Source organism: Poecilia latipinna, unplaced genomic scaffold, assembly GCF_001443285.1.
Source record: "Poecilia latipinna isolate Pla-1442-1.1 unplaced genomic scaffold, P_latipinna-1.0 Scaffold856, whole genome shotgun sequence".
NCBI lineage: Eukaryota > Metazoa > Chordata > Actinopteri > Cyprinodontiformes > Poeciliidae > Poecilia > Poecilia latipinna.
This window is the reverse complement of record NW_015113472.1, coordinates 12,622-36,670: the sequence shown is the minus strand read 5'-3', so window position 1 is coordinate 36,670 and position 24,049 is coordinate 12,622. Positions and strand designations below refer to the sequence as shown.

At 39.1% G+C, this 24,049-nt stretch overlaps 1 protein-coding gene across 1 annotated transcript in view; it reads right to left on the bottom strand.

Moving 5' to 3' along the window:
• The window catches only part of LOC106956911 (fibroblast growth factor 14-like), a 34,648-nt gene extending 13,015 nt beyond the window's left edge, over window positions 1–21,633 (bottom strand). Inside the window, exons 1-3 of the mRNA XM_015048012.1 lie at window positions 20,911–21,633; window positions 12,113–12,223; window positions 5,911–6,014 (exon numbers count right to left, since the gene is read on the bottom strand). Coding sequence (XP_014903498.1) covers window positions 5,911–6,014; window positions 12,113–12,223; window positions 20,911–21,103 — 408 coding nt within the window. The 5' untranslated portion in view covers window positions 21,104–21,633. The remainder of the gene's footprint in view (window positions 1–5,910; window positions 6,015–12,112; window positions 12,224–20,910) is intronic.
• Window positions 21,634–24,049: the final 2,416 nt, after the last annotated feature.

Sequence of the window (24,049 nt, the reverse complement as noted above, 5' to 3'; positions counted from 1 at the left end):
ACTAAATAAAAATAAATAGCATGCTCAGAAAGGACCAAAATGAAAATATTGCATTATTTATGATTCTAAAAACTGAACATCAGGTACTTTAATAATCTATTTCCTCTATGTAAATTATTTTTTAAGTTTGAAAGGGGTAGGGGAGTGCAATAAAGAAATGATTCAATTTATTTAACTATAGCAAATTACTGAATGATACATCCTATAGTAACATGGTTACTATAGTAATAGTAATAACCTCTATCTGAACTTGTTTTTTTGTAAAACTGTCTTGTTTCAAGGAGAATCTCCACAGGCTTTTAATTCTTTGAACTTGTGAAGAAGATTTTCAAGTCAATCAATAAAAGCTGCTATTCCCCCAAACAAAAGCAGGTTAAAAGCAAGCTGTAATTATATATTAATATGGTCATATTTTCAAGGTTCACTTGTAACTGCAAAGTCTGTCCTGCTGTACTTCTATGTTGCAATTTATCGAGTGGCATCCTTGAAGAGCCTCGACAGTTTCCAAGTAATTCATTTATTCTCTAGTTACTAGAAAATATACGCGTTTGTCACGACTCGCATGTTCTACCATCTATTCTCTGTGCCTTTTCTCCCTCCTTTCATCTGCTCGGATGTAGACGGGTCTCGATCTGTCTGAGCGCCGCACGGTTCTGTGTTATGAATGGAGATGCACACCTACGTACACAGACATGTGGCTGACACACACTGCTTGATTTGTACAGAGCACACACATCCGTGTTTGCCGAAAACATCCTGTTCTGAGGAAACATGCGGCGGTCCAGACAGATTGGAGCTGTGTGAAGAAATGAAATGACAGGACTACAGCGTTCAAAAGGGTGTAAGTCCTCTATCTGTGCCACAGCACTGAAACAAAACCCTGCATACTTGTGAGATGGACCCTGGACTCTAAAGACAACCCATCAAAATCCCTCTCAATAATACTAATACAACCAACTCAATGCTGTTGCTAATCTGACTAAAAATACAGTTATGCGCAAAAGTTAGTCGAGGTGAATATTGACTGTATGGGTAACTAAAGGTTCCTTAAATTACAGTAACATAAAAACGTAACCAGAATCAAATATAGCATCAGGATTATTCAATTTGAGCTGGAAGGTTAATTTCTGGAGTTTTATTTAAAGTTTGTCTCTAAAGGTCAACACTAATTATTCACAACCATTAATGGTGACCGAGTTGGCTATTATTAGAGAAAAATTGTTTATTTTCTCTAAGATGCAGGCTACAAAATCTTTTTAAATGAATCAGATTTGAGTAAAATTCATGTTAAAATTCATGTAAAAAGAAAACAGCGCTTAACAGATTAAGAGTCAAGAGTTTAAGATAGCTTTTCACAAAAGGTGACTTTGTGTCCTTCAGCAACAAAGAAGAAGCTGGTCTTACTTAAAGAGCAGCAACATGAAGATGAAGTGGATTCATTTAAATAGCCTCCCTATCCAGGGCCTAATGTAGGAATCCATTTCCATTTCTAATGCTGGCGGGTAGGTGGTCAGCAAAACTTCAGGTTTAAAAAACATAAGGGCAACAGCTGTAATTGAGCCTCTGTAATTATGCAGACAGTGCACAACACACATATTTGCATAGTGTAGGCTACAAAATCAATTTAACCTCAACAAACACAATGTGTGAAAATAAAACAATTTTATTGACGTCTCTTCTAAAAAACATCTTTAAACTGATATGCTTTCTGAATATATATTTATTCATAGAAATTATCAGAAAAATTCAATAAATTCTTTATTTTAGAGATATTTCGATGAGACATTTATCACAAATGTATTTATCTTTTTCATTACAATTACAACTTATTGAGAATTATATTAGCTACGTTTCCATTCTAGTCTGTGTCTTTCTGCGTGGCTCAAACTAATTCACATTCAAGGTTTGCACAATTTTTAATAAATGTATGGAATATTTTTAGCATATTAATTAAAATGTGACCACTTATTTTTGTCTAAATAACTTATTCATTGTTATCAGAATTTAATTAGCTTTATTGTGTTTTCTATGCAACGTTCAGGTATACTACTGTGCTCTACTGATTGTATTTGCATATTTATAACATCCTACATGGATGAATACTTCAGCGTCATTAACACACTGATTCTTACGGATAAAGGTTGGCTACAAATATAAGCTAAGGCATCTGAATTTACTCTATTAATATCAATCTTCTCTCATAACTTTCTCCAACTCTGGATGTGAACGAAGCAGCAGCAGGTGCAGGACCAACAGGCGTGTGTTGCAAGAGATGTGCACCAACTTTGTTAACAAACTCAATTTCCTCTTTCACCTTTCTTCTCACACGCTCCCACCTAACACCCAGGGACACACAGTCATCTCCTTTCGTCTCATTCACACACGGTCCCAGACTCATCAGCACTTCTTTTTCCCCCACTTTCCCCAGCATGCTTCATAATTATCACATAGCAGCTCATTGCACACGGCGCCATCTGTTACTCGGACGCATGCGCACTCCGACGCAGCAACAAGGCGCTGCCAGATGCCGTGGATTTTGAGTTAATAAAACCTAGCATGCGTGGCCAAATCTGCAGCAACTGTTTTAAATAAAGGGGATAAGGAATTAGCCCTAAAGAAGTATTAATCTATTATCACGAAGCAACATTCTCATGCAAAAACATTATCTCAATATAAATACTCTGCGTTTAAGCTGGAAAAGATTTGACTTCTTTTTATGCCAAAATGAGAAATCATCTGTAGCCCAAAGCATATTCTACATTATTCCGTGACTCCGAGGATGATGCTAAAATGTATTCATGACTGAGAAAGAGACAGAGCCTTGATGCACTGGAGAAGATGTGCTGAAGTGGTTGAACACCATGAACTTTAGGCCAAACTTTCAGGATTGACTGTGACACATTTATGAAGAGGCTGGATAGGGCTGAATTAACTGGAAAGTGGGGATGTGAACCACAGCTGCACAATAAAATTGTGAAAAGATCTCCATTGCAATATCGCTGTTTATCCTAGAAAGACTGTTTGGAGTGCAAGAACTGTTGGAGAATATATTTCAAGTGTTATGAACTTGCATTTTTAATGCTAAAGTAATATTCAGCCAGCTGTGCAGAGTCCCTTACACTGGACTGCATGTTTGTTGCAGAAAAATACATTTTTGTTTAAAGTGCCTTGTAAAGTTAATTAAAGCCCCTTGAGGAGTGACCCAAATACTGTTCTTAATACAAGTTTAATTTTTTTACAATTCCATGACTTTCTTTCAAAAAAAAAAAAAAAAAAATCAGACTAATTAAAATATTGCATCCTTGGTTCATTGCTATGCAGGCAAAAACTATTAACAACATAATTTTTTTTTTTTTTTTTTTCCGTATTTAATCTACATTGTTTTGACCCGGGAGTACTTTTGACAAACAATTTTGTTTCTTAATTGAATTAAGGTCTGGACTTTGACTAGGACATTCTAATACAGGAGCATGCTTTGACTAGACCATTCCATTGTAGCTCTGGCTGTCTCTTTAGGGTCATTGTCTTGCTGGGAGCCTTCTGCTGCCGCAACAATTTTCAGAATATTTCCTAAAAATTCGGGGAACAACGCATTAGTTTCCCTTCACTTCACAATTCGAACTTTTAAATTATATAAACCAACAACCGTATTGAGGTTTAAGGTTGTAATGTGAAAAAAAAGTTGAGAAAGCTTCAAGAGAAATGAATGCTTTTTCAAGACACTGAACACGTCCGTCCCATTGTATCTTATTTTTACGCCTACATTGTGTACTTGTCCCTGGGATTAGTTGTTTTTGCTCATGTTTCTCTCCCTTAAATTCAGACGAAATGGATAAAATGAATGATCACTGAAAGCATAAAACACGAATCAACTGCTGGGACATAAAGCAGAAAGAAAATGTTCTGACTTCTGCTAGCCGACACCCTGCTTTGTAATATTTTTCCTTCCAGTTGGAAAATGCGGTGCCCTATCCCGAACATTTTACAGAAAAGACCACTGACAAGTGCTCCTTGTTTCTCTGAAGTTAAAGGCACTGCGGCCTGATCCATATCGACATCCTGTCACCTCCACCATGCCTCGATCGGGCGGAGGAAAAACTAACCCAATTTGTGTCCAGTAAACAAGTAGTTCACTTCATATGAAGTATAAAAAGTCAACAGCAGAGCTGCAGTTCATTTGTGGAGGCGCCCTCGTAACGGTTAATGAGCATCTCTCCAGCCCGGCCACGCCATCCTTACCTGCCAGGACCGACAGAGCAGCCAATTAAACATCAAACCGCGCTGACATCAGGATGAATTAGACCTGCCGTTGATGATTTATACATTCGTTATCATGGAGCTGCCAGGACACCAGTCCTCGAGCTGGAACACAATCAAACGTTCTCACTTTTCCTCTCCGTGTGCAGCTTTGGAGGGGACTTCTGCTGTGTGCAAACGGAGGTACTCCCCCTCTTCAATTATTTACAGGAAGCCCTCATGCATCTGTGACTTTCAGCGACAGGCTGAGAAAGCCCAGCAGAGCGGCGCAGAGCGCCGTTAGTCCTCTTCCCAATTACTATTTTCTCTTCCTCTCATCCCTTTACAAACAATGTTTCCTCCTCTCAATCCTTCCTGGTTCTTGTCCAACTCCCTCATCTGTTTACATGGTTTTCTTTTCCTCTTCCAAATCTTTTCTAAAACAGTTTTTACCCTGCTTTTTCTTTTCCTTTCTCACATACAAACCTGCTCCCTCTTCGTACCTTTGTTCCTCTCAGCTGTCATGTTCGTTTCCCTCATTTAACCTCTTCCCCTCCCGCCCGCTTCTATTCCCCCGTCCCCTCAATCACCTATCCTCTCATCTCATCACCTCTTGTCCCCTCTTGTCATCTTCCCCCCAAAAAAGAAAAGAAGGGGGAGGAAGGAAGGATGAAGCAGGAAGTAAGGGACATCGGTGGATGAGTGTGAACTCCTTCTGAAGAGTCAGCATGGAAATAATTCATATTCTGCTCCATCTTACCCACATCGCAGTTCCTGTACCTCACCTTCCCTCTGTTGTTCGCTGCTCTGCTTGCTCTTCACCTCCTCCCCCACCTCTATTTCTCTGTCAAACCTCGTCTTTCATACTGTTCTCCCCGTCTCCTCAGAGTAATTTTGCTTTTGATTTTACCATTTTCACATCTGCTGGTCTTTGCCAAGATGCTTCTGGCAAGGACACCGAAACACATCGCTGTCAAATTCACTCAAACTGAAGGACTATTTGTCATTTAGGCAGATTGACAGCCTCAGTGATATTTTTTGTTGTTGTTGTTGTTGTTGCCGTTTTCCTGATTATTAATGTCAAGTAAGGTCTTGACTGTTGTTTGCTACTTACTCGTTAATTTTCTAAAGTCTAAGTTTTATACACATTTTTACCAGGGATGCCACTAAATGTGGAAGGTGCTGCATATGCATTGGGAATAATGTCATTTTAACTGCTTACATTATTTTTTCGGATATTTGGATACAACATTTTGTAAACTAATCAATTTGTTACAACCTTTGTAAACCCTTATTTGGTGAACTAAATAAGTTCTAGTTTTCGTTTGAATTCAAAAAATAAGAATATAAAACATTTTCTGACATCCAATAAGCCACATCCCTCCTTTGGAAGCTCAGGTAGTTTCCAAATGTCTCCCACCTCTGATCACAGCTGAAGTCAACAGATGCATCATCTCCAAGCCCCACTGGCCAACGACTCACCCTGGTGGATAAACCCGGGCCGATATTTCCGTTTGTGTCTAATTAAAGTTCCCGAGGGGACCGCAGCGCATCTAAAACCAAGAGGAACCAAACGCCGTTCTTGCCAGGGCTGAAGACGACAGCTGTGATGGCGGACGGCGTCCGTTAGCAGCTTCTGATAAGCCTGTCTGCGCGTGTCGCCGGTGTGCTCACCGAGGAGTAAAGGTGACCCTCTCCGTTCATGGCGATGTAGAGACCCGTCTTGACTGATTGGATGGCCACGACTCTCAGACCCACAGGAATTAGGTTGAACAGAGCTGAGGACAAACAACACAAGAGGAATTAAAATGGAAACTTGTGTTTTAGATGCATTAATGAATGTTGCTGCATTTTATATAGTACTGTCGAGCGATTAAAAAATGTAATCAGATTAATCACACTCTCGCACTGTGATTAATCAATATAGTTAACTTTGTAACCTTGAAATGTAAAAATGCACATTTTCATTTAAGAAAATGTTTTACTGTCTCAAGTCAAACATCTCAGTTTTCCATGACTTCATATTCAGGAAGAAGTCATTTTGTTTCAAATGTAATTCAGAAATTTTAAATTGGTTGTGCTTCGGTGGAAGATTACCGTGGTTTTACCCAGAAGACCATTGTGGTATTTTTTTAAGAATTGCTTTGGTGCTACAGGCCTTTATTTGGCAGTAATCAGACAGGAAGCGGACAGAGCAAACGATGGTGAGAGACTTGCGGCTAAGGAACCGAGGACAGGAGTCGAACTCGCATTGAGGTCTATATCCTCTGCACAGGGCATCCACTCTAATCATGGTATTTTTTAAACTAAAACTTTCCATCGAGCACATCAGTCTGACTCTCCTCACTCGTCTTTTCACTCGCATTTCCCAGTCTGTATTGTTCAGCACAGTACAAGACCGTGTAATGCCCTGCTTTGAAGTTACCCTCTGCGGTAGAGAGACTTTTAGGTCAAAATAGAATAGGTAAAGCTATTAATCTGCATTATGCAATATTAATACGTTAAACTTTTTAGATTAATCACATGCTGCCCTAATTTTAAAAGAACATGAAAAAAATCAGACGGTTTGAGACTTCACTAAACAATCTCAACTAAAACGGGACTGAGGTTTTCTGATTGCTAGAAAGTATCTAATCATGATTTTTTTAAAAACTTAATAGAAACAAATGTGCTTCACAGGTGATGAAAAAGTCAGGACTAGTCCCATCATTAGTTAAAATTATTTCTCTTTTCTTTTGTGTCTGGCCCATTTTAAGTCCAGTTCTGGGTGGATTTAATGGTCTGTGTTGGGTCATTGTCATGTTTCAGGGTCCAGGTCTGTTTCAGCTTTGATTTAATTATTATTTTTCTACAGATAGTCTCACATTTTAACCCTCTGATATCCAGTAAAACTCATGTTGGATTCTGACAATGAGCTGGAATAAAAACATAACCACAGCAAAACCAAACATTCTGTACTTTTTTTTTTACAGAATGTTTGGTTTATGCTTCCATGCTCATCTCCCATGAAAGTTAAACTCATGCAGTCTTTTTCAAGATGTGCAGGCATGCATGTTCGTATCAAGAAAGAAAGAGTCTGCTATGCATCTAGCAATGACATTTTAGGGGTTTTGGACTCTTCATATAGCCTGTTCAAGTCTTCTTTCAGGGTGAAATTGCTTGAACAGCCACAGGTGGCCATGTTGGAAGTTGTTTTCAGCACTTTTTAAATCCCTCATTAGACCCCTAAGCTGCTTTAATCTCCTCTCTGAAGGCCTCGGAGAGCTCTCTGGGTCTGTTCGCTCTCACTTCAACAGTTGGAAGAACCAAACTAAATATGTCAGGTTAAAACTGAGCAATCATACTGTCAAATGCGGTGTACTACTGTTCTCCATGTTTCTGTTAGGACATAAGAGGGACGAAATGTGTGGTTTTCTAATTTATTCCACATGAAAAAGTATACAGTTTTTCTATATTTTACTTCAAATTATCTCTTTTGTTTAGTTGTATTTCTTATTTATGCCTTGGGATTGTCAGAAGTGACCCTATTTTTCTGTCCCACATGATACTTTGACAAAGCCAATTTAGACTTTATGACATTTTAATATCACTCACAATTCATTTAATTTAGAAAGAGGCTCAGTAGCTCATAACCCCTGCAGGTCAAGTCTAAAGAGCAGCACTCTGTGACGGTACAGGAACAGACAGAGCTTTGAACTGCAGCCATAATGTTTTGAATTATCTTGTGTCAGTACAAAAACTGTATCTTTTTTTTTTGTAACCCTCTTGACAATCGCAGAAGTAATTCTCATAAAAAATCTAGAAGAGGTCATGAGTTGTTGAGTGATTTTCATGGCCCAAAAGAAGAAAATCGTAGAATCTTTCTTTTTAAATAGAGATATGTTTGAAGCGTTACAGCAGCAGCTTTGGAAATAAAAAAGAGAAACTCATGTAAGAGAAACCAACTGGTCAGAATCTCTAAAATCTCATGTTTTTCTCATCATTAAACACATCGTGCTAAGCTACTAGGTCACCCTAACAGCAACAGCCATCAGTGTGGAACTTGTAAATGTGTGAAAAAGACTCAAAGTGTGAAAATATTAATATTAAGCTGTTAAAAACAAAGTCAGGAGAGAATGCAATAAGGTATCTTAGATAAAACTATGTTGAACTCAACACCAGAGGTTCGTTCAGGCTGCAACTTAAAGAGAGTCACAGTTTAGAAGACAACAGGAAGGCTACTCTGGTATCAAAGCAAGGTTGGATTGTTTCTACGTTTGAGCTTTCCACCTCTGTGACAGAACATGCTGGATTCAGAAACTCTGGTAGACTTATGAAAGAGTCAGTGCAAAATGCATACAGAGACACAGTAATGCTAATTGCTCTAATTACTAAAACGAGATGAAAGAGAGTTTAAAACTTGGATAAGTGCATCTCGTCATTCACGGAGGCGGTTTCTTCATCTGTTCCTGGTCAGTTTTAGCATTTCAGTGCAGTACGTTAGTGCATTGATGAGAATCATCCCACATGAAAACCATTGGCTTCTTCAAAGATTTTTCCACTTCCACTGGGTTTGGGAGCTGATTTATAGTCCATCTTGAGCCTGAAAAGGTCCAACTTGCTCATCTGTAATAACACCAGTACATACCAGTAAGCCTTACTAATGTCTCAGTCAAAGTGGAGCTGGGTGTTCAGACACACTTATATCATCAGTCTGTAACACCTTTAAAAAAATCTGTTTTCAGGTATTTCTTGGTCCAGTTTTGACGTTTCATCTCATGATTCTCGTTCAGTAATGGCCGGGTTTCAGTCTTCCCCGTCTCTGAGCTCTGAACATCTTGTTCTTCTGGGCTCTCCAGGAAGGTTGCGGTTCCTATTTTTTTCCCCTCAATATATTTCTTGCATCCCTGTTGACTATTTTTCAACAAAATGCTTGACAGTTCTGTGCACATGGCAGAACATTTTGACACAAGAGGGCAGAATTCCTTCGAAAAAAGTTGGTTACAATCTTTTTTTTAGAGTACAACCTGCCTGGAAATTATGCACAACACATTTCACCTGATGAGCTTAAATCCAATAAGGATTCACGTTTCCACAGATTGGAGTTGGAAAATATGATTAAAATGTTCACTTGCCTAGTAATTGCACAGGCAGTGTACTTCAGCTTGTGGAAACCCTTATATCCTCTCTAAAAATGAGACTGCACATCAGATGAGGTGCTAAAATTAGGGAAAATGTCGCAGGACATTTTCAAATAAAATTGTGGGGACAGTTTAACTCTTCTGCTTTGTTTACACTCAGCGATCCAGAGAGGGATGCTTAGCGATGATGTCTTTCTTTATCCTCCACCACATTTCTCGTACATTGTGTACTTTGTTCAAAAGAGGTATTCATTTTCAGAGATATTCCACATCAGTCTGACTAGATGAGGTGCTGAGACCCCTTTTAGCAGAAAAGCTTTGAGACACAACATTAAAAATGACATTAAAACGTAATTTAGCTGTCTGTTCATCTGACAGACTGAAAGAAGAGAAACATTCAGCATTTAAGACACACAAAAAATACAAAATGATGACGGGCAACTGGAGAGGGAGCAATTTTTGTTCTAAAGTGCTAAAACAACAGGATCTTTCTTCTGTTCTAGTCGACTGCTGTTCGCTGCTTTAAGCAGCTTTTAGTGCCGAAATCTTCTTATTTTGCTGGAATTTTTGGAAAAATAAAGAAGCACTATTGATATGTGATTTATAGAAACTAAATACAAGCTTCCCCTTGTCATTTCTTTGCAAATCAAGTCTCCAATAACTGAAATAAACATTTCCTAACTCTGCATCGCTGTATGTTAGGAATCAAACCCTTTCTGTTTGTCCTTTGGCCTAAATTACCACATGAACATTAAATAATTATCTTTCGATCATTTTTATTAAAGGGTATGTTTTAACACTTAATGCACTACACAAAAAATTGATACAGGTAGCTAAATATTATTTTTGACATTTTCAAATGTAATATTTACAGAACGTAATTGCATTCATAGATGCAATTAGAAATATGCATCTATGAATGATTGAGTAAAAAGAGATTAAAAGCTGGTAATGTTGAATTTAATAAATTAGAGGGTTTTCTTCTCTTCTCTTTGAGCCAGAGGATTTTTAATAATATTTGGAAATCATAAATCTACATTTAAGACACTTAAAAATAGATATATTAATTAATTCATGGCTTTCTGTACATTTTCCATCAGCTGTGCCAATACATTTTGATTAATTTCATGCAAAAAACCAAGAATATAAATTTATCCAAATGAGACACAGTGACTGTGAAAACAGAGAATGTTTGTTTGTCTTTGCAGTCAAGAAATGATTACTACTGCTGCTCTCAGTCAAGGCTCTAAGAATTTAACGGCATCCGTTTTCAATGTTCGAACAAGATGGAAGAAAAATGATGGATTGTTATTTTTTCCATCATGTGAAGACTCCAGCAACAATGAAAGTGCTAAAAAAACAACTTCACAAAACACAATGAAAAAAAAATATTACTCAGTACCTCATATTTTGCTGGGATTTAAAGTAAAAAAAAAAATTAAGTTGTCCTATTTGGATACAAACAAAATAGGGAAATTCTGGGAATTTTGTTTGATTTAGACCCTTCATAAAAAGTAAAATGTACAAAATGGTGAGTAAAACTGATAAAGTTGCAGAGAGTCGACAGAATATAAACAGACGGACTGAAGATTTTGGCCTGACAGCAACGCCAACGTGGGGATGAGTCCTTGGACCTGTGATATTGCTGTTCAGAACGTGATTTTCTCTAAGCGTCAGTAATGAAAATACTCCAAAAGCTGACTTGTAAATTATCCATCAGTAACTCCTGTCTGACGGCTGCATGTAGGAAAAAAAACTACGGAAACAATTCCCTGAGAAACCACTTTAAATCATTCACTACCTAAAACTGAGCTATATCAATATTTATACTGAAATTTTCAGTCCAGGCTGATATGACTGACTGAGTGTATTTCGATCATAAATTGTAACAGGGGCACCTCTAGCTTCAGCTAACTGAAATTGATGCAGCAGTTCTCTTATTTGAAAGAAAATAAGAGAACTGCTGCATCAAATTAAACCATTTGGTTTAATTTTCATCATATTAGATAAATTTGGAGAGTTGTTCAAGTATCACTGCTGATGAATATCTGGGCCTTGAGAGAAATATTTCACTTTGCTTTTTATTCCAACTTTTTTCAGTCTCAAAATACTTGCTTTAATTAAATCTGTTGATCCCATGAAACACACATTCCTCTGCCTTATATTTTAGCACTCAATATTTACTCAACTTTAATTTAGTGCACACTTTTGATTAGATTTTACATTTTGTGCTCACACTCCAAATATTACTTAGAGCTCAATCTGAGTCTGAAAACTAAATAATTTGAATAAACTTTGTCAATTTTATCAGTAAAATTGCTCAAATATCCATATTGCTCAGTTATGCTAGATGCTTGCTAATAGCTACAAAAAGCTTTTGATCAAGGTGCAACTTGCTAACCAAGTGTCCATTTTATGGTATGTGTATATTTGAGTCTGAATACATATTTTTAACCAAGTTGGGTTTAAAGCAACTTCATAATAAATCCAAACTTGGGGAAAAAAAACACTCATTCCAGCTTTTGGTTTGATCATTCACCCTGAAAATAAAACAATGACTCAAACCAATCACTAAAAACCCAAAGTTAGTAAAATTTGTGCCCAAGACCAGAACCGAATTTGATTATGTTGGAACAAAAAGTCAAACAACCTCATTTTTTAGAGCTAAACTGGCCAAAACGTAAAAAGACTGATTGATTGATTGCTTGTTTTTTTTAATCATCTTCTACGAATGCGTGTTTGTCGTGTGCACTAACAGGAGTTGGTGCTGTCATCTTTGGTCCCGTCCAGACTTCCATCCTGGCCCATCTGGAGATAGAAGCCTTGCCTGCAGAACAACCTGGTCACTATGCCCTTCAGCTGCGGTTCTACATGCAGAGAAACACAAATGAGACAACAGATACCGTTATTCACACTTCAAAAAGAGTTTGAACCAACTTCAAGAGGGACTTGGACTCTAATGCACAATGCCATCCTGGAAGCACCATGGAGGGCACCTTTGTGATAAAACACCTTTTTAAAGCAGCACAATGTGACCACATGCAACCTCCTGCATCCTGAGGGATTTCCTTTGGAAAGCCTAGTCAAGCACATCCAATCCATTACAGGATTCCTAGACTAATCCGTCCTTCGTGGTCATTGTTCCACTTGAATAACATTGATAAATTATTTCTGAAGCTTTGATGCTAAAGTGCAGCCTCGCAGCAGTTTTGTACATACCCAGCAGGCCTTGTGATTGTATAGTGTATTGATCTGCAGACAGGGGTATCTGTTCCTTTATCACAGGGTGTGAACGTGTGCAAAAAAAAAAAAAAGGAGAAATGGGACAACCTGAAATTCTTAATCCCTCTTTCCTCAATATAGGAAGGGCTTTTCAGTGTTGAAGGAAGAATTGGTGAGATTAAAAAAGTGCGACGTGACTGAAATGTGTGTCTGTGAGCTAATTAAATTAAGTGGAACAGTAAAGTATTGGGGTTTAACCTCATCTGCACTGAAATTATAGGCAGATTTATATCAGGAGAAAGTGGTTAACAGTGTAGAAACCCTGAAAACAATGAAAAGTGAGACTCAAACAATTTTTAGAGGAAAAAAAGGAGAGAAAACTCCGGCTGCCAGAGTCAGAGTAAAGGGCACCTTGAATGTATCTCAGAGAAATAATCGACTTTACTAATGTAGCCGCGTCTGTTGAGACGCTCTCAGAATCAGGATGGATGAGAAACGACACATTTCACATTTTAGGAGATCCCAAAATCATGAAATCCAGATTTATAATGATAGACGGTAAGGAGAAAATCCAGTCTCTGATTTGTAAGCTTCTGATTAGATTTTTGTCTTTTTTTAATCAGCAGGTTTTAGATCTTAGTCTGATTTACTGTAATCTGAGTCATCCTGATCTGAGTCATTGATATTTTACCGTCTGGCATGTAAAGAAATAAGCAAAACAAAACAACACCAAACGGAAAAGACGTACACCGGTCACCTAATATGGCCGCTCGCCCAGATGCATGTGACCACGCCCGCGGTCTCCTCGTGAACCCCACCATCAGTGACTCTGCAGTTATAATAATGAGAGTGGGAATCCCCTTTGAGTGTGCGAGAGACACAAGGTGAATCATTGACGGTACACCCTCTAATGCACAGAGACAGAAAAGAGCTGCGATTGACCCAGTTTTTTTCTGTCTTTCTTTCAGGAGGGGCGCGAGCCGAGCGTGAGGGGTGTTTTCCGTCTTTGAGGGATCCATCTTGTGCAGCAGCAGGAGGAGAGAGGAGCGGTGATGCTCAAAACCAGCACTTCCACTGCAATTCCCAGCGCGCTGCTTGGCGTGGAGCGTGGTGAAGTCAATAAAAAAAATATGAAGAATAGTTGATTCATCCAGAAAATGCACGTTAAAAATCTTAATCTTTTTTTTTACCTGTTTTTATTTAGAAATTATGCTAAATTATTGATATGTCCATCTCACCACCAAGAAAGAACTAAAGCAATGATACAAGGACAGACAGAGGGAAAGAAAGAGAAAGAGGAGGGTCAGAAGGATGCAAGAGGGAGGATGAGGAAGGACAAAACAGAAGGACACAATGGAGGGAGAAAGGAAAGGTGCATGAAACCACAAAAGCACACAGGAAAAAGAATGGAAGACATGAAAGGATGGAAAAAGGAAGGGCAAAGGAACAAAGAAAAGAGTAAGAAAGACTGAAGAAAAAGAAAGACACAAGGACAGGACAGAGGAAAGAGAGAAACAAGAGAGGGAAGGATACAAGAAAAAGGAAGGAATAGACCAGAAATGATGCATGGAAGAAGGAATGTTCAGAGAAACAATGAAAGGAAGGAAAAAAGAAAGGATCACCACAAGGAATGAGACAAGGAAGGACAACGAGGAAGGAAATGAAGTAAGAAAAAAGGAAAAACACAAGGGGAGGAAGGATAGAACAAAGGAATGATATGAGGAAGGAGAAAAGAAGGACACAAAGAAGGACAAAACATTTAGATAGATGGAAATCTTACAAAAATGTCAATTGTATTTAAACACCATATTTGAAACAAAAAAGTTTCAAATAAAAACAAAATTAATGACATGATCAAATTAAAAGTGAACTCCAGCAAAAGACAGTAAATTTTCAGGCAGGATTTATCAAACGGTTGCAGAACGAATATTAAGAGTCAGATTCCCTCTGTTCTTCAGTCGCAGTGCGCTTCTGGAGTTATACGGCTCAAGCAATTTAGTTAAATCAATTTTTAACTTTCAAGGCAAGTCCAAGGTATAAAAGAAATAAATGAAATCAACAAGAAGGTATTTTCATACTTTTTCAGATGTGGAAAAATGCAGAAATCCAGTTACATTCTCTCCCAAACTGTAAAATTGTCTTGTTACATAATGCATCATTAATAACATTATTAGGAGGAATCATAAAGGATATTTCTGTTTCAGAGACACATCTAGGTCGCCCTCTGGCTCTGTTCAGATCCCTGGGTTTTGTGATAAAGATAAGTATAAACATGTTTCAGGGTTGTTGTTGTGACTCAGCCAACAGAAATCTTCAAGGCTACAGAGTTTCAATATAAAAAAAATAATAAAAATAGAGGTTTTCTTAAAGTTGGTTTGACGTCTTAGCTCTTGGCTCACAGCGTAGTGGCCTCTCTCCGCTGAATATTAAACTTAATACATGGCAACAACATTTTTTTCCTCTCAGTGCCAAACTGGAAAACAAATAAAACTCACAAATAAACCTGAAATTGTTGCGAATCCATTTATGCAGACGATGACTAAAACACTAGTGGAAGATGAAGTAGTGTGTAATTGTCTTGTTGTGGTTTTATTACATTTATTACAAATAAAAAATTATTAGATCCTAGCTGGTGGTGGCTTTAGTTGCAAACAGAGTTGGTAACTTAAATTGAAAATATAGCTGGTAGCTTAAGCTACCAACTGGATTGAGCTGAACTCTGTGGTAACTTAAAATATTTTATTTTATAACCAAATCTTGACTCTCCAAATGTTCCTCCCTCACCTGCCTGCTGTGCTCCTTGAGCTTCATGAAGCAGCTCTTGCTCGCTAATGTTCTCTAACAAACCTCCGAGGCCTTCGCAGAGCCGCTGGATTTATGTTGAGATTAAATTACACGCGGGTCGAACCATTATCCACTTTTTCTTCCACTTCACAACTAAGCAGTGTTTGCTTTCGGTCCATCACAAAGGAGACGAAATTCGAAAACGTTTCAGCCGCGTAGATGTTTTTCCAATGCTCTTTTCAGGAGTCCCCAATGGTGTGTGTAATGAGAACACAAATGTTGCACGCAGTCCTTGCACTAAATAAGAAAGCAACAACTTAGAGCAGCAGCTTTAAAAGCTTATTGACCAAATGCACTCCTAATTACAGTGGGACAGTGATGAAAGGTAATAAAAAGCCCCGATACACACATCTAATTTAGTTTTGATTGCGCCTCTTCTCTGTTTTCCAGTGGTCACTTTTTTATCTCCTCATTTCAAGGCTAATGAAGCTACCTAGGAGGTCTCATTAACACTTGCAGAGATATATTTGACTTGCCGCAGCTGTGCTGCCCAGCAGATGACAACCAGGGCTGCAGTTTTCACAGCTCACAGTGTTCCTGGCAGACCTTCCGCTTCCACATACTGGATAAAAAAGAAAAAAAAAATCTGACATTAATATTAAGACTGATTCTTTGTTCTTTACTCTCAAGATGTTATGAAATAAATGCTATAAAATAGTTTAAAACTATATTTCCAAAGGAATATTTAAAGAAGATTTTTAATGCAATTTGAATTCATGTTTATTGGTTATGTTCTTTTTTTTGGAAAATAAACATAGACAGAACATTTGTGTTCTCATTACACACATCATTGCGGACTCCTGCTAATAGCGAAGCTGATTTTTCAATTAATGTTTTCCCATTTTGCTAACTTTGAAAACATTTAGCACACTTAGCACCTTGTATTTACAAAGTGGAATACAGTATTCCAGATTACTTTTGTTTTCAATAATTGTTCTTTTAGAAATATTTTTCTGCCCTGGTAGGCTTCTTTCATCCAGCTTAGTTCCAGTGTGCAGCAAGAGGTGGGAGAGGGACAGCGATGCTTTATTCTGTGGTACATTCAACTGGAAAAAAAACTAGCTGATATGAAAAACTAAAAACGAATTTTACTTGCAGGAAAGAACTTTGTTGTTGTTGTTTTGAAAATTATCCCTTTCCAAAAACTCAATACACCTTAATACCAGCAAATGGCATCAAGGTATATTGAATTGATTTAATGTAAGATGTGAATTCGTTTGTGCACATTTATGCTGCCATGTTTTTTTATATATGTTTTCCTCCTTTTGTTAGATCAGTTTAGCAGGATAACACATACGTATATGAAAATGAGTTAATAATCTCAAGTAGCGTAAACGTGGATCTTTACACACATGCATCCATTCATCCAACTGCTTGTCCGTTTGATCAGAATCAGACTTCCTGAGTAACCAAGGTGAGATTCCCACTCTTCCCAGTATCTCTCGTGTCCCTTTTTTTTTGTTACTAGGGAAATTCCCATCCTCATGTTGCCATGGGAACAGTCTCGTGATTCCAGACTGTTCCAGAGAAAGGGTATTCCCCCATCCACACGCTCACACACTTACAAACACACACACACGCACATGGATTTGCTCCCACGTTGCCCGTATTTTGGAGACAATGCGATCTGATTGAATCAGTCAGCCAATCAAGGCTGCCACGCGGATTTGACATATTGCGTTGTCTGTTAATTCGTCAACACGCGGCGCTAAACGGCGTACAGAGCGGCGCCTCATACGAGCGAGGCATTAAAGATCGCGGCGCACGCAGCATCTTGACAAACGAAAAGCACCCAAGTGAGGAATTCATGTGCAGCACCCATTTGATCCTCATTTACCTCAGCTCGATAAGTGATTACAGACACACACTGAAATGTAAACGGCAGATCTGGAGTGATAAACCTGAACTAATGCCAAGAAAAGATAATGATTGAATTCCTTGCAAGTCTGCAAACAATCTTTATGCTTTCGTATGTTATTCCAGATTCTGAGACTTTGGTAGGAAAAACACCGGTGTCATTTATTGATTATGCTTATTGAGCAATTGCATCAACCTCGAGCCAAAGGGAACGCCCTGTCCAGACAGCCAGTCACAGACCTGACTCTCCCTGGGTTACATTAATCACCAGCAACGTCTTTAATGTGAAACAATTTGGTTTGGTTATCCAGTCGAGGCATTTTTATTTCGAGCGATTCTCTTTTCTTCCACCTGGAGTCAAGTTTCCGTTGTAGCATGAAACCGGAGAGGAAGAGCTACCTTTTAACTTGGCCTTTGACTCGTGTTCTTCCAGAGAAATGCGCAGGTGATCGGGGTCAGCTCGGAGACATGGGCGCCCCTTTACATGTCCTGACTAAATACCAGGTCAGGCTTCAGCAAGCTGGACAGTTTGCTGGTTCAGAAAAACATTTCCATCTCCATCAAATACTTCTGAGGCCATTTTTGTGTTTTTTTTTTCCTTCAAATTTTCCTCTTTATTTCAACGCAGACTTTTCCATACTTTTCATCTCTGAAGAAGCAAGTTCTTGTTTCAGCGCATTATCAATTCTGCCTTCACAGTCTCCACAGATTTTATACAATCACAGCTATGAGCAAAAACCTGCAGAACCAGACGAACTGTTAACCTCAAGACTCCTCGTTAACAAACACAAACATGGAATGGATTTATTGCAGCAAAATCTGTTTTTAAACGCTCTTTCCACTCCAAGAATGAGCATAAAATTACTCATAAAATACTTAGCAGGAGTATTAAACTAAATAATTTTGTTTCAATGCAGCAAAAATCCTGTATGTGTGTTACACAGTAGATTACAAATTTGCACCTAACAGTGAAGCGAAATCTTAAAAGTGTGGCATGCATTCATTTTCAACCCCCTTTTTCTATGATATTCTTAAGAAAATCCAATGCAATGTTTTGCAAGCATTCTTGAAAGAAGTCCTGCTTGATGTTGCAGGTGACACAAATATGCAAATAAGGAGTCTGGTCTAGATTGATTGGCATGCACGCAACACGGTGGGGTGGTATCATGCTGTGGTGTATTTTTTGTTCCCACAACAGGGATTGAAACACTGGTTAAAGTTGATGGGGGGTGGATGCAAAAAAAAGTATGAGACTGGGGCAGACGTTCATCACAGATCTACAAAAGGATGGTTAGAGTTAGGGCATTTGGCCCAGTCAAAGTCCAGTATTAAATCCAATTTAGAACATGTGGAAGGACTCCATTCAATCTGAGTTAGCTTGAGTCATTTTGCAGGGAAGAATGAGCGAAAAATCCCAGAAGTTGTAGCTGTAACTGCAGCAGAAAGCGTCTCTTCAAAGCAACTGACTCAAGGGGTTGAGAAAGGCACACTTTACCTTTCAGACTTCTGTTTGATAGAATTTTGAAAACCGCCGATTATTTCCTTTCCACTTCACAATTACACACTTCATTGTGCTGCTGAATCACCTAAAATCCCCATAATAAAATGAAGTTCGTGATTGCAAAGTGAGAAAAAAAATCCAGAGAGGAAGAATACTTTGACAAAACGACACAGATTTGTGTTTTTCTGTTGCCCAACTCAGACACGATATGAGAGCATTTATGTTCGTAAACCTGTAGCTATTTCACAAAGCAAACAACGAGGGAGTTCATCACCTCAGGCTGTCGGAAGCAATCATTTCCACATTGTTAAAACGCATTTAATTGATAAGGGAAATTGACAATTATTTGCCACGTCCAAACAGACAGAATCTCTTGTTTTCCTCTACTGTAAATAGGTCTATAATTTAAAGCAGCAAATGAGCACCGGATGTGTTTGTAGCAATGGAATTTAATTTAAAAAATTATAATTATTGAGAGAGAAAAGGAAAGCAGAAGACCCTGCCCAGTGGAGAAAAGAGGACACGGTCTGGGGAAGCTGCTAGAAAGGTCATTTGCCGTCTCCTTCCTCTTACCAGCATCATCTCTTTGATGTCACGCACTTTCATCAATGAAACTAAACGTAAAACATAATTTTCTATCAAAAAACCTTTTCTACAGACTGTGAATCCCTGTCTGATGTATGGCTGATAGATTTCACCTCCCGACGGTGTGACTCAGCCAAAAGGAATTTCTTAAAGCTGAAAATTAGATTTTTGATTGAAGTTTCTATTATGCTTTTATGCAGCCCCAACGGCGCAGAGATCAAGTTTGTTAGCAGCTTTTGTTTCAGCTAAAATCTCACACAAAATTAGATTAAAAAAATAAAAAAATAAAAAAATAAGTGAATTGACTAAACTGAACTGATCAATATTAGTCCAAAACCTTTAGAAGGCAGACAGGGATGTTGCTAATTTTTCTCATGCACACACAGCAATGAGATTATTTGTAAATACATATATAAGTGGTTCTTGTGACTGAATGGAGAGCTTGAAGCAGAAGAAGCAGAAAGAGGTGGGGGGCGGGAAGTCATATGAAGCTGGAAAAGGAGGGTGGAAAGATCTGAGGAGGAAAAGATGGAGGGACAGAAAGACCTCAGGTGGGAAGAGGATTAGAGCAGAGCAAGAGGAGGAGAAAAAGAAAGGGGGCACGAGGAGGAAAGGGAAGAAAATTTGAGAGAAAAATAGGACATGAAGCTGGGAGGAGGCCAGAAGACAGAGAAAGGAAAACTAAGCAGGTACCGAACCAGTAAGAACCAATCCATACCAACACAAATCCTTCCTCTTCCCTCCCGTGCCGTATACCATCACCTGCTGGTTTCCAACACAATCAATTGATTAGAACGGCACTCATCTCCCCGACGCTTCCCATAGCACACAATCACAACATTCTCATTAAGCTGCATTCATTCCTGCGGCACATGCAATCATTCCTCATTCCTGACAGGGGCTGGATCCAGACTGTGATTGGAAAACGAGCAGCGGCGGTTCTGGACAGATGAGCCGAGCTTGAAAAGGGTTCATTCGTTTTCACGTGTATTTGAAAGAATCTCTATTTAGTGTATATAGAAATAAATATACTGTCAATTTTCATCAAATAAATATATTACAAATAAACTCTGGGTGCAACAAGTGCTTGTGTTGCCCCCTATGTGATGCCGCCCAAAGTGGTGAGCCATTCCACCCAAAACTATCACCATAGAGTGAAGTCTGAGATTTGAATGGAGCACATTTTTGACATTTTTCTTTTCATCACAAATGGAAAAACAAAAGTTCACGCAGGGTGAGTTGGTAAAAGGAGAAATGAGGCAATTTGTTGAGGCTGAATCTTTAAATTATGAGTTTTAGAGTGTGAGGCACACAGACACTCAGGAGGGGGGTTGAGACCAGACAGACTAATCTGTGGCTTCAATAATGGATGTACCTGCAAACTAGTGAACCATAGGCCACTACAACACATGACTGCGTGTGTGTGTGTGTGTGTGTGTGTGTGTGTGTGTGTGTGTGCGTGTGTGTATGTCAGAGTGTGTTTGTGCACAAGCCGTTTGGGCGTGAATGGAAACTAGATTTGTGCGTGTGCGTGCGTTTTCACACCTTGCCTCCTTAGCCTCCTCTTCTTCAGCCCGAATATCCGGACTTTGGAGAAGATGTCGACCAGGTTGCCGTTGCACAGCCCCTGCTTCTTACCGGGGCTTTTCCGCCGCCGGTGAGCAGTCGGTCGGTGGGCGTGTTGCTCCCTGGCCTGCCGCTTTTGGCGGATCAAACCGCTGGCGATGGCAGCTGCCATGTCTCCGCCGAAACAGACGACAGGAAAGCAACGCCGTCTCCGTCCGCGTCTCCGGTATGTTCAGTGTCCACCGGAGGGGACGGAGCGCAGACAAAATTCAGACACAGACCCCCCTCCCACCCCACCCCCCCAAAGTCTCCGCTTTACCGCCTATAACAGCCCCATACTTCAGCTCCAGCACGGTGAAGTCCAGAATAAACACTCGAGGTCACAGCATCTTGTCTGCTGACTATCCTTCAGGCCATAGGTTGGAGGAGCGCGGCGGGGTACCTGTCCGTCACGTCTCACCGGTCTGTCTGTCAGTCAACAGCTGTCACTGAGCGGCATCTTCAGCGCTAAATTCCCGGAGCGTGTGTGTCAGTTCGTGTTCCCATAGTCAACAGGCGAGCCGAGTAAAAATACGGAAGAAAAATTAGGCTGAAAAAGCCCCAGAAAGCAGTTATGTCCTCTTTTGTGAGCAGGTCTGTTTGTATTCCGCTGACTGAAGAGAGAGGCGCGCGCGCTGGAACCGCGAGCCGCTCCAGCTGCGTGGAGTGAGACAGGCTCACCGGAAACAGCAAATCTGGTTTTTCAAAATAAGACGTAATTGTCTCTTTCCCTCTCTTAATTTTTAAAACTTAAATGATAATTTCCGAAAAATAACCAAACTATTCCACACATTTGTTTTGGCGACTGGATTATCTCATGATAAATCAGTAATAAAATAAATAATAGTTAAGTGAAAACATTAATTTTATTTTACGTTTTTATGTTTAAAGGGGCAGTATTTTGTATTTTCAAGGCACATACGGCCATTTTATAGCCTAATTAACTGTCTTTGGTTGTAAAAATTCTGTTTATATCAGTTATGACTTAAAAGAAAACAAGGACATAGACAGATTTTATTGTCATTCAGTTGTACATTTTATGCACATATTGAATGAAATTTTGTTGAAAATTCTGCCTTGAAATTGGACCTCTATCTCTTTAAGACTTTTGCTCTTTCTGAAACTCCACAATCAGAAAGTCATCACAGCATCGCTCCTCTGTTAACCCTTTAACAATACTTTTATCTTAGTCTGAAGGGCCTGAGTGATGGAGTCAACCGGTGCTCTGTGAGGCGGAAGCTTAGACGCTTGGAAACTCCAGCTCTGAGGAGGCGCCGAGCTTGAAGGCAGGGCTAGGTCCACCCAGGCGTTTTGCATAACTGACATTGACATTGAAATGAAAGAATTTCTCAAACATGCATGAACAAATATGGAACAAACTTCCAGCAAACTGCAAAGATGCAGAAACACCGAGTTCCTTTAAGTCAAGGCTAAAACCCCACCAACTTAGATCTGCCTTTGATTAGTAGAAAGTGTAGCACTGCTGAACATACTGGATGTGTACCAGCTTGATGGCATTTGACAAAATTATTTGTTTTATAATTGGTTACTCTCTCTCTCTCTATATATATATATATACATACATACATACATACATACATACATATATTGTGTGTGTGTGTGTGTGTAAGATTCCATGTCCTCTATCATCGTTGCCCACCACGTATCTTTGGGTACACATTTTATTTTGAAGGGGACGACCGGATGTCTCGCTGACAGCGGCTCTGGTACCTTGACGTTTGAGTCCGCGAGCGCTGTCTGGGGCTACACAGCTGCTGTAGCCGCGAGCCAAGCGCGCAGTGACACACGCGCTCTGAACAACAACCTGGCCGTCCTCACTGAGGTCCGGTGAGGTGTTCGTTGTTTGTCTGGTGGCAAGATGCGACCAGAGGGAGGAGGAGACGGAGGAGCAGGTGCAGAAGAAATGAGCCTTCTGAACGGAAACATGACAGAAGCGTTTATCTCAGGATTAAACCAGGTAAAATATAAACAAAAATATGGTTGATCGAGAAGGCAGATTGATTATATTTTTATGTAAAATTTAGAACTGAGTTTCTGAGGGAAATTGTAATGTTATAAATTATAAAGAAAAAATTATTTTGTTGCTTTGGGTGTATCAAGCACGTTTTTGATAACGCAGTAACATTATAACATGATATTTAGCTATAAATAAATAAATAAATAAATAAATAAATAAATAAAAGGTAAATTTTACATATTATCCAACAGACTTTCCTTCAGAGTCCTTTTAAGGCTTATGCACCTTTTTACTACCACATGTTTTCCTTCCACTAAATTTTCCATTGAAATGCTTGGAAATAACTCTCCAGCCATCCAGCTTCATTGACTATGACTAACTTCAGCTGCATGTAGAGACTGCAATATAACATTTCTGTCTTAAAAATCCCTTTTGCAATATTCAATTTTTTCTGGAAAGCTGAATTTTGTGTTGTCATTAACTGCATGCCAGAATCATAAACATAAACAAAAATAAATGAAAAGTTAGTTTGTAATAAATCTAAAAGGGTTCCACTTTCTGAATTAAAATACTGAAATAATTTTGGGTACACTCTTAATGACTGAGATGCACTATGCTTTTTGTTGCCATTTACAATATGAAAATTAATGGGAAACAACCAAATAGGATAAAAAGGAACCCAATGAGCCTCAGATTGATGTGAACACAAATAGCCACAATGAGATCATAAAACATCCTACATGAAACACATTGACCGTAATGGGCCAAAAAATAACCTCTGCTTCATGTGCATAAAGGTATGGTGCGAACACTGAAACCTACCCGGCTCATTATCTCTCTCCCCACACATTCCCAACTGTCTGTATTCAGCTCAGGAACAGCTGTCTGAATAAACGGTTTAAAAATGCAAGAGGTGGGCTCGATTGATGGGCTGATTAGCTGCAGCACAGCCTGGCATGTCTGCTTTTATCTTTCAGGTGCAGGTTTCCAGCCGGAAGATTAACTACTATGGCTGACATTTCCTTCATATATACACATATAAAAGCACGTCAGAGCCAGTAACAGGAGTTGATTTGGAAATAAAAAGTATAATTATTGAAA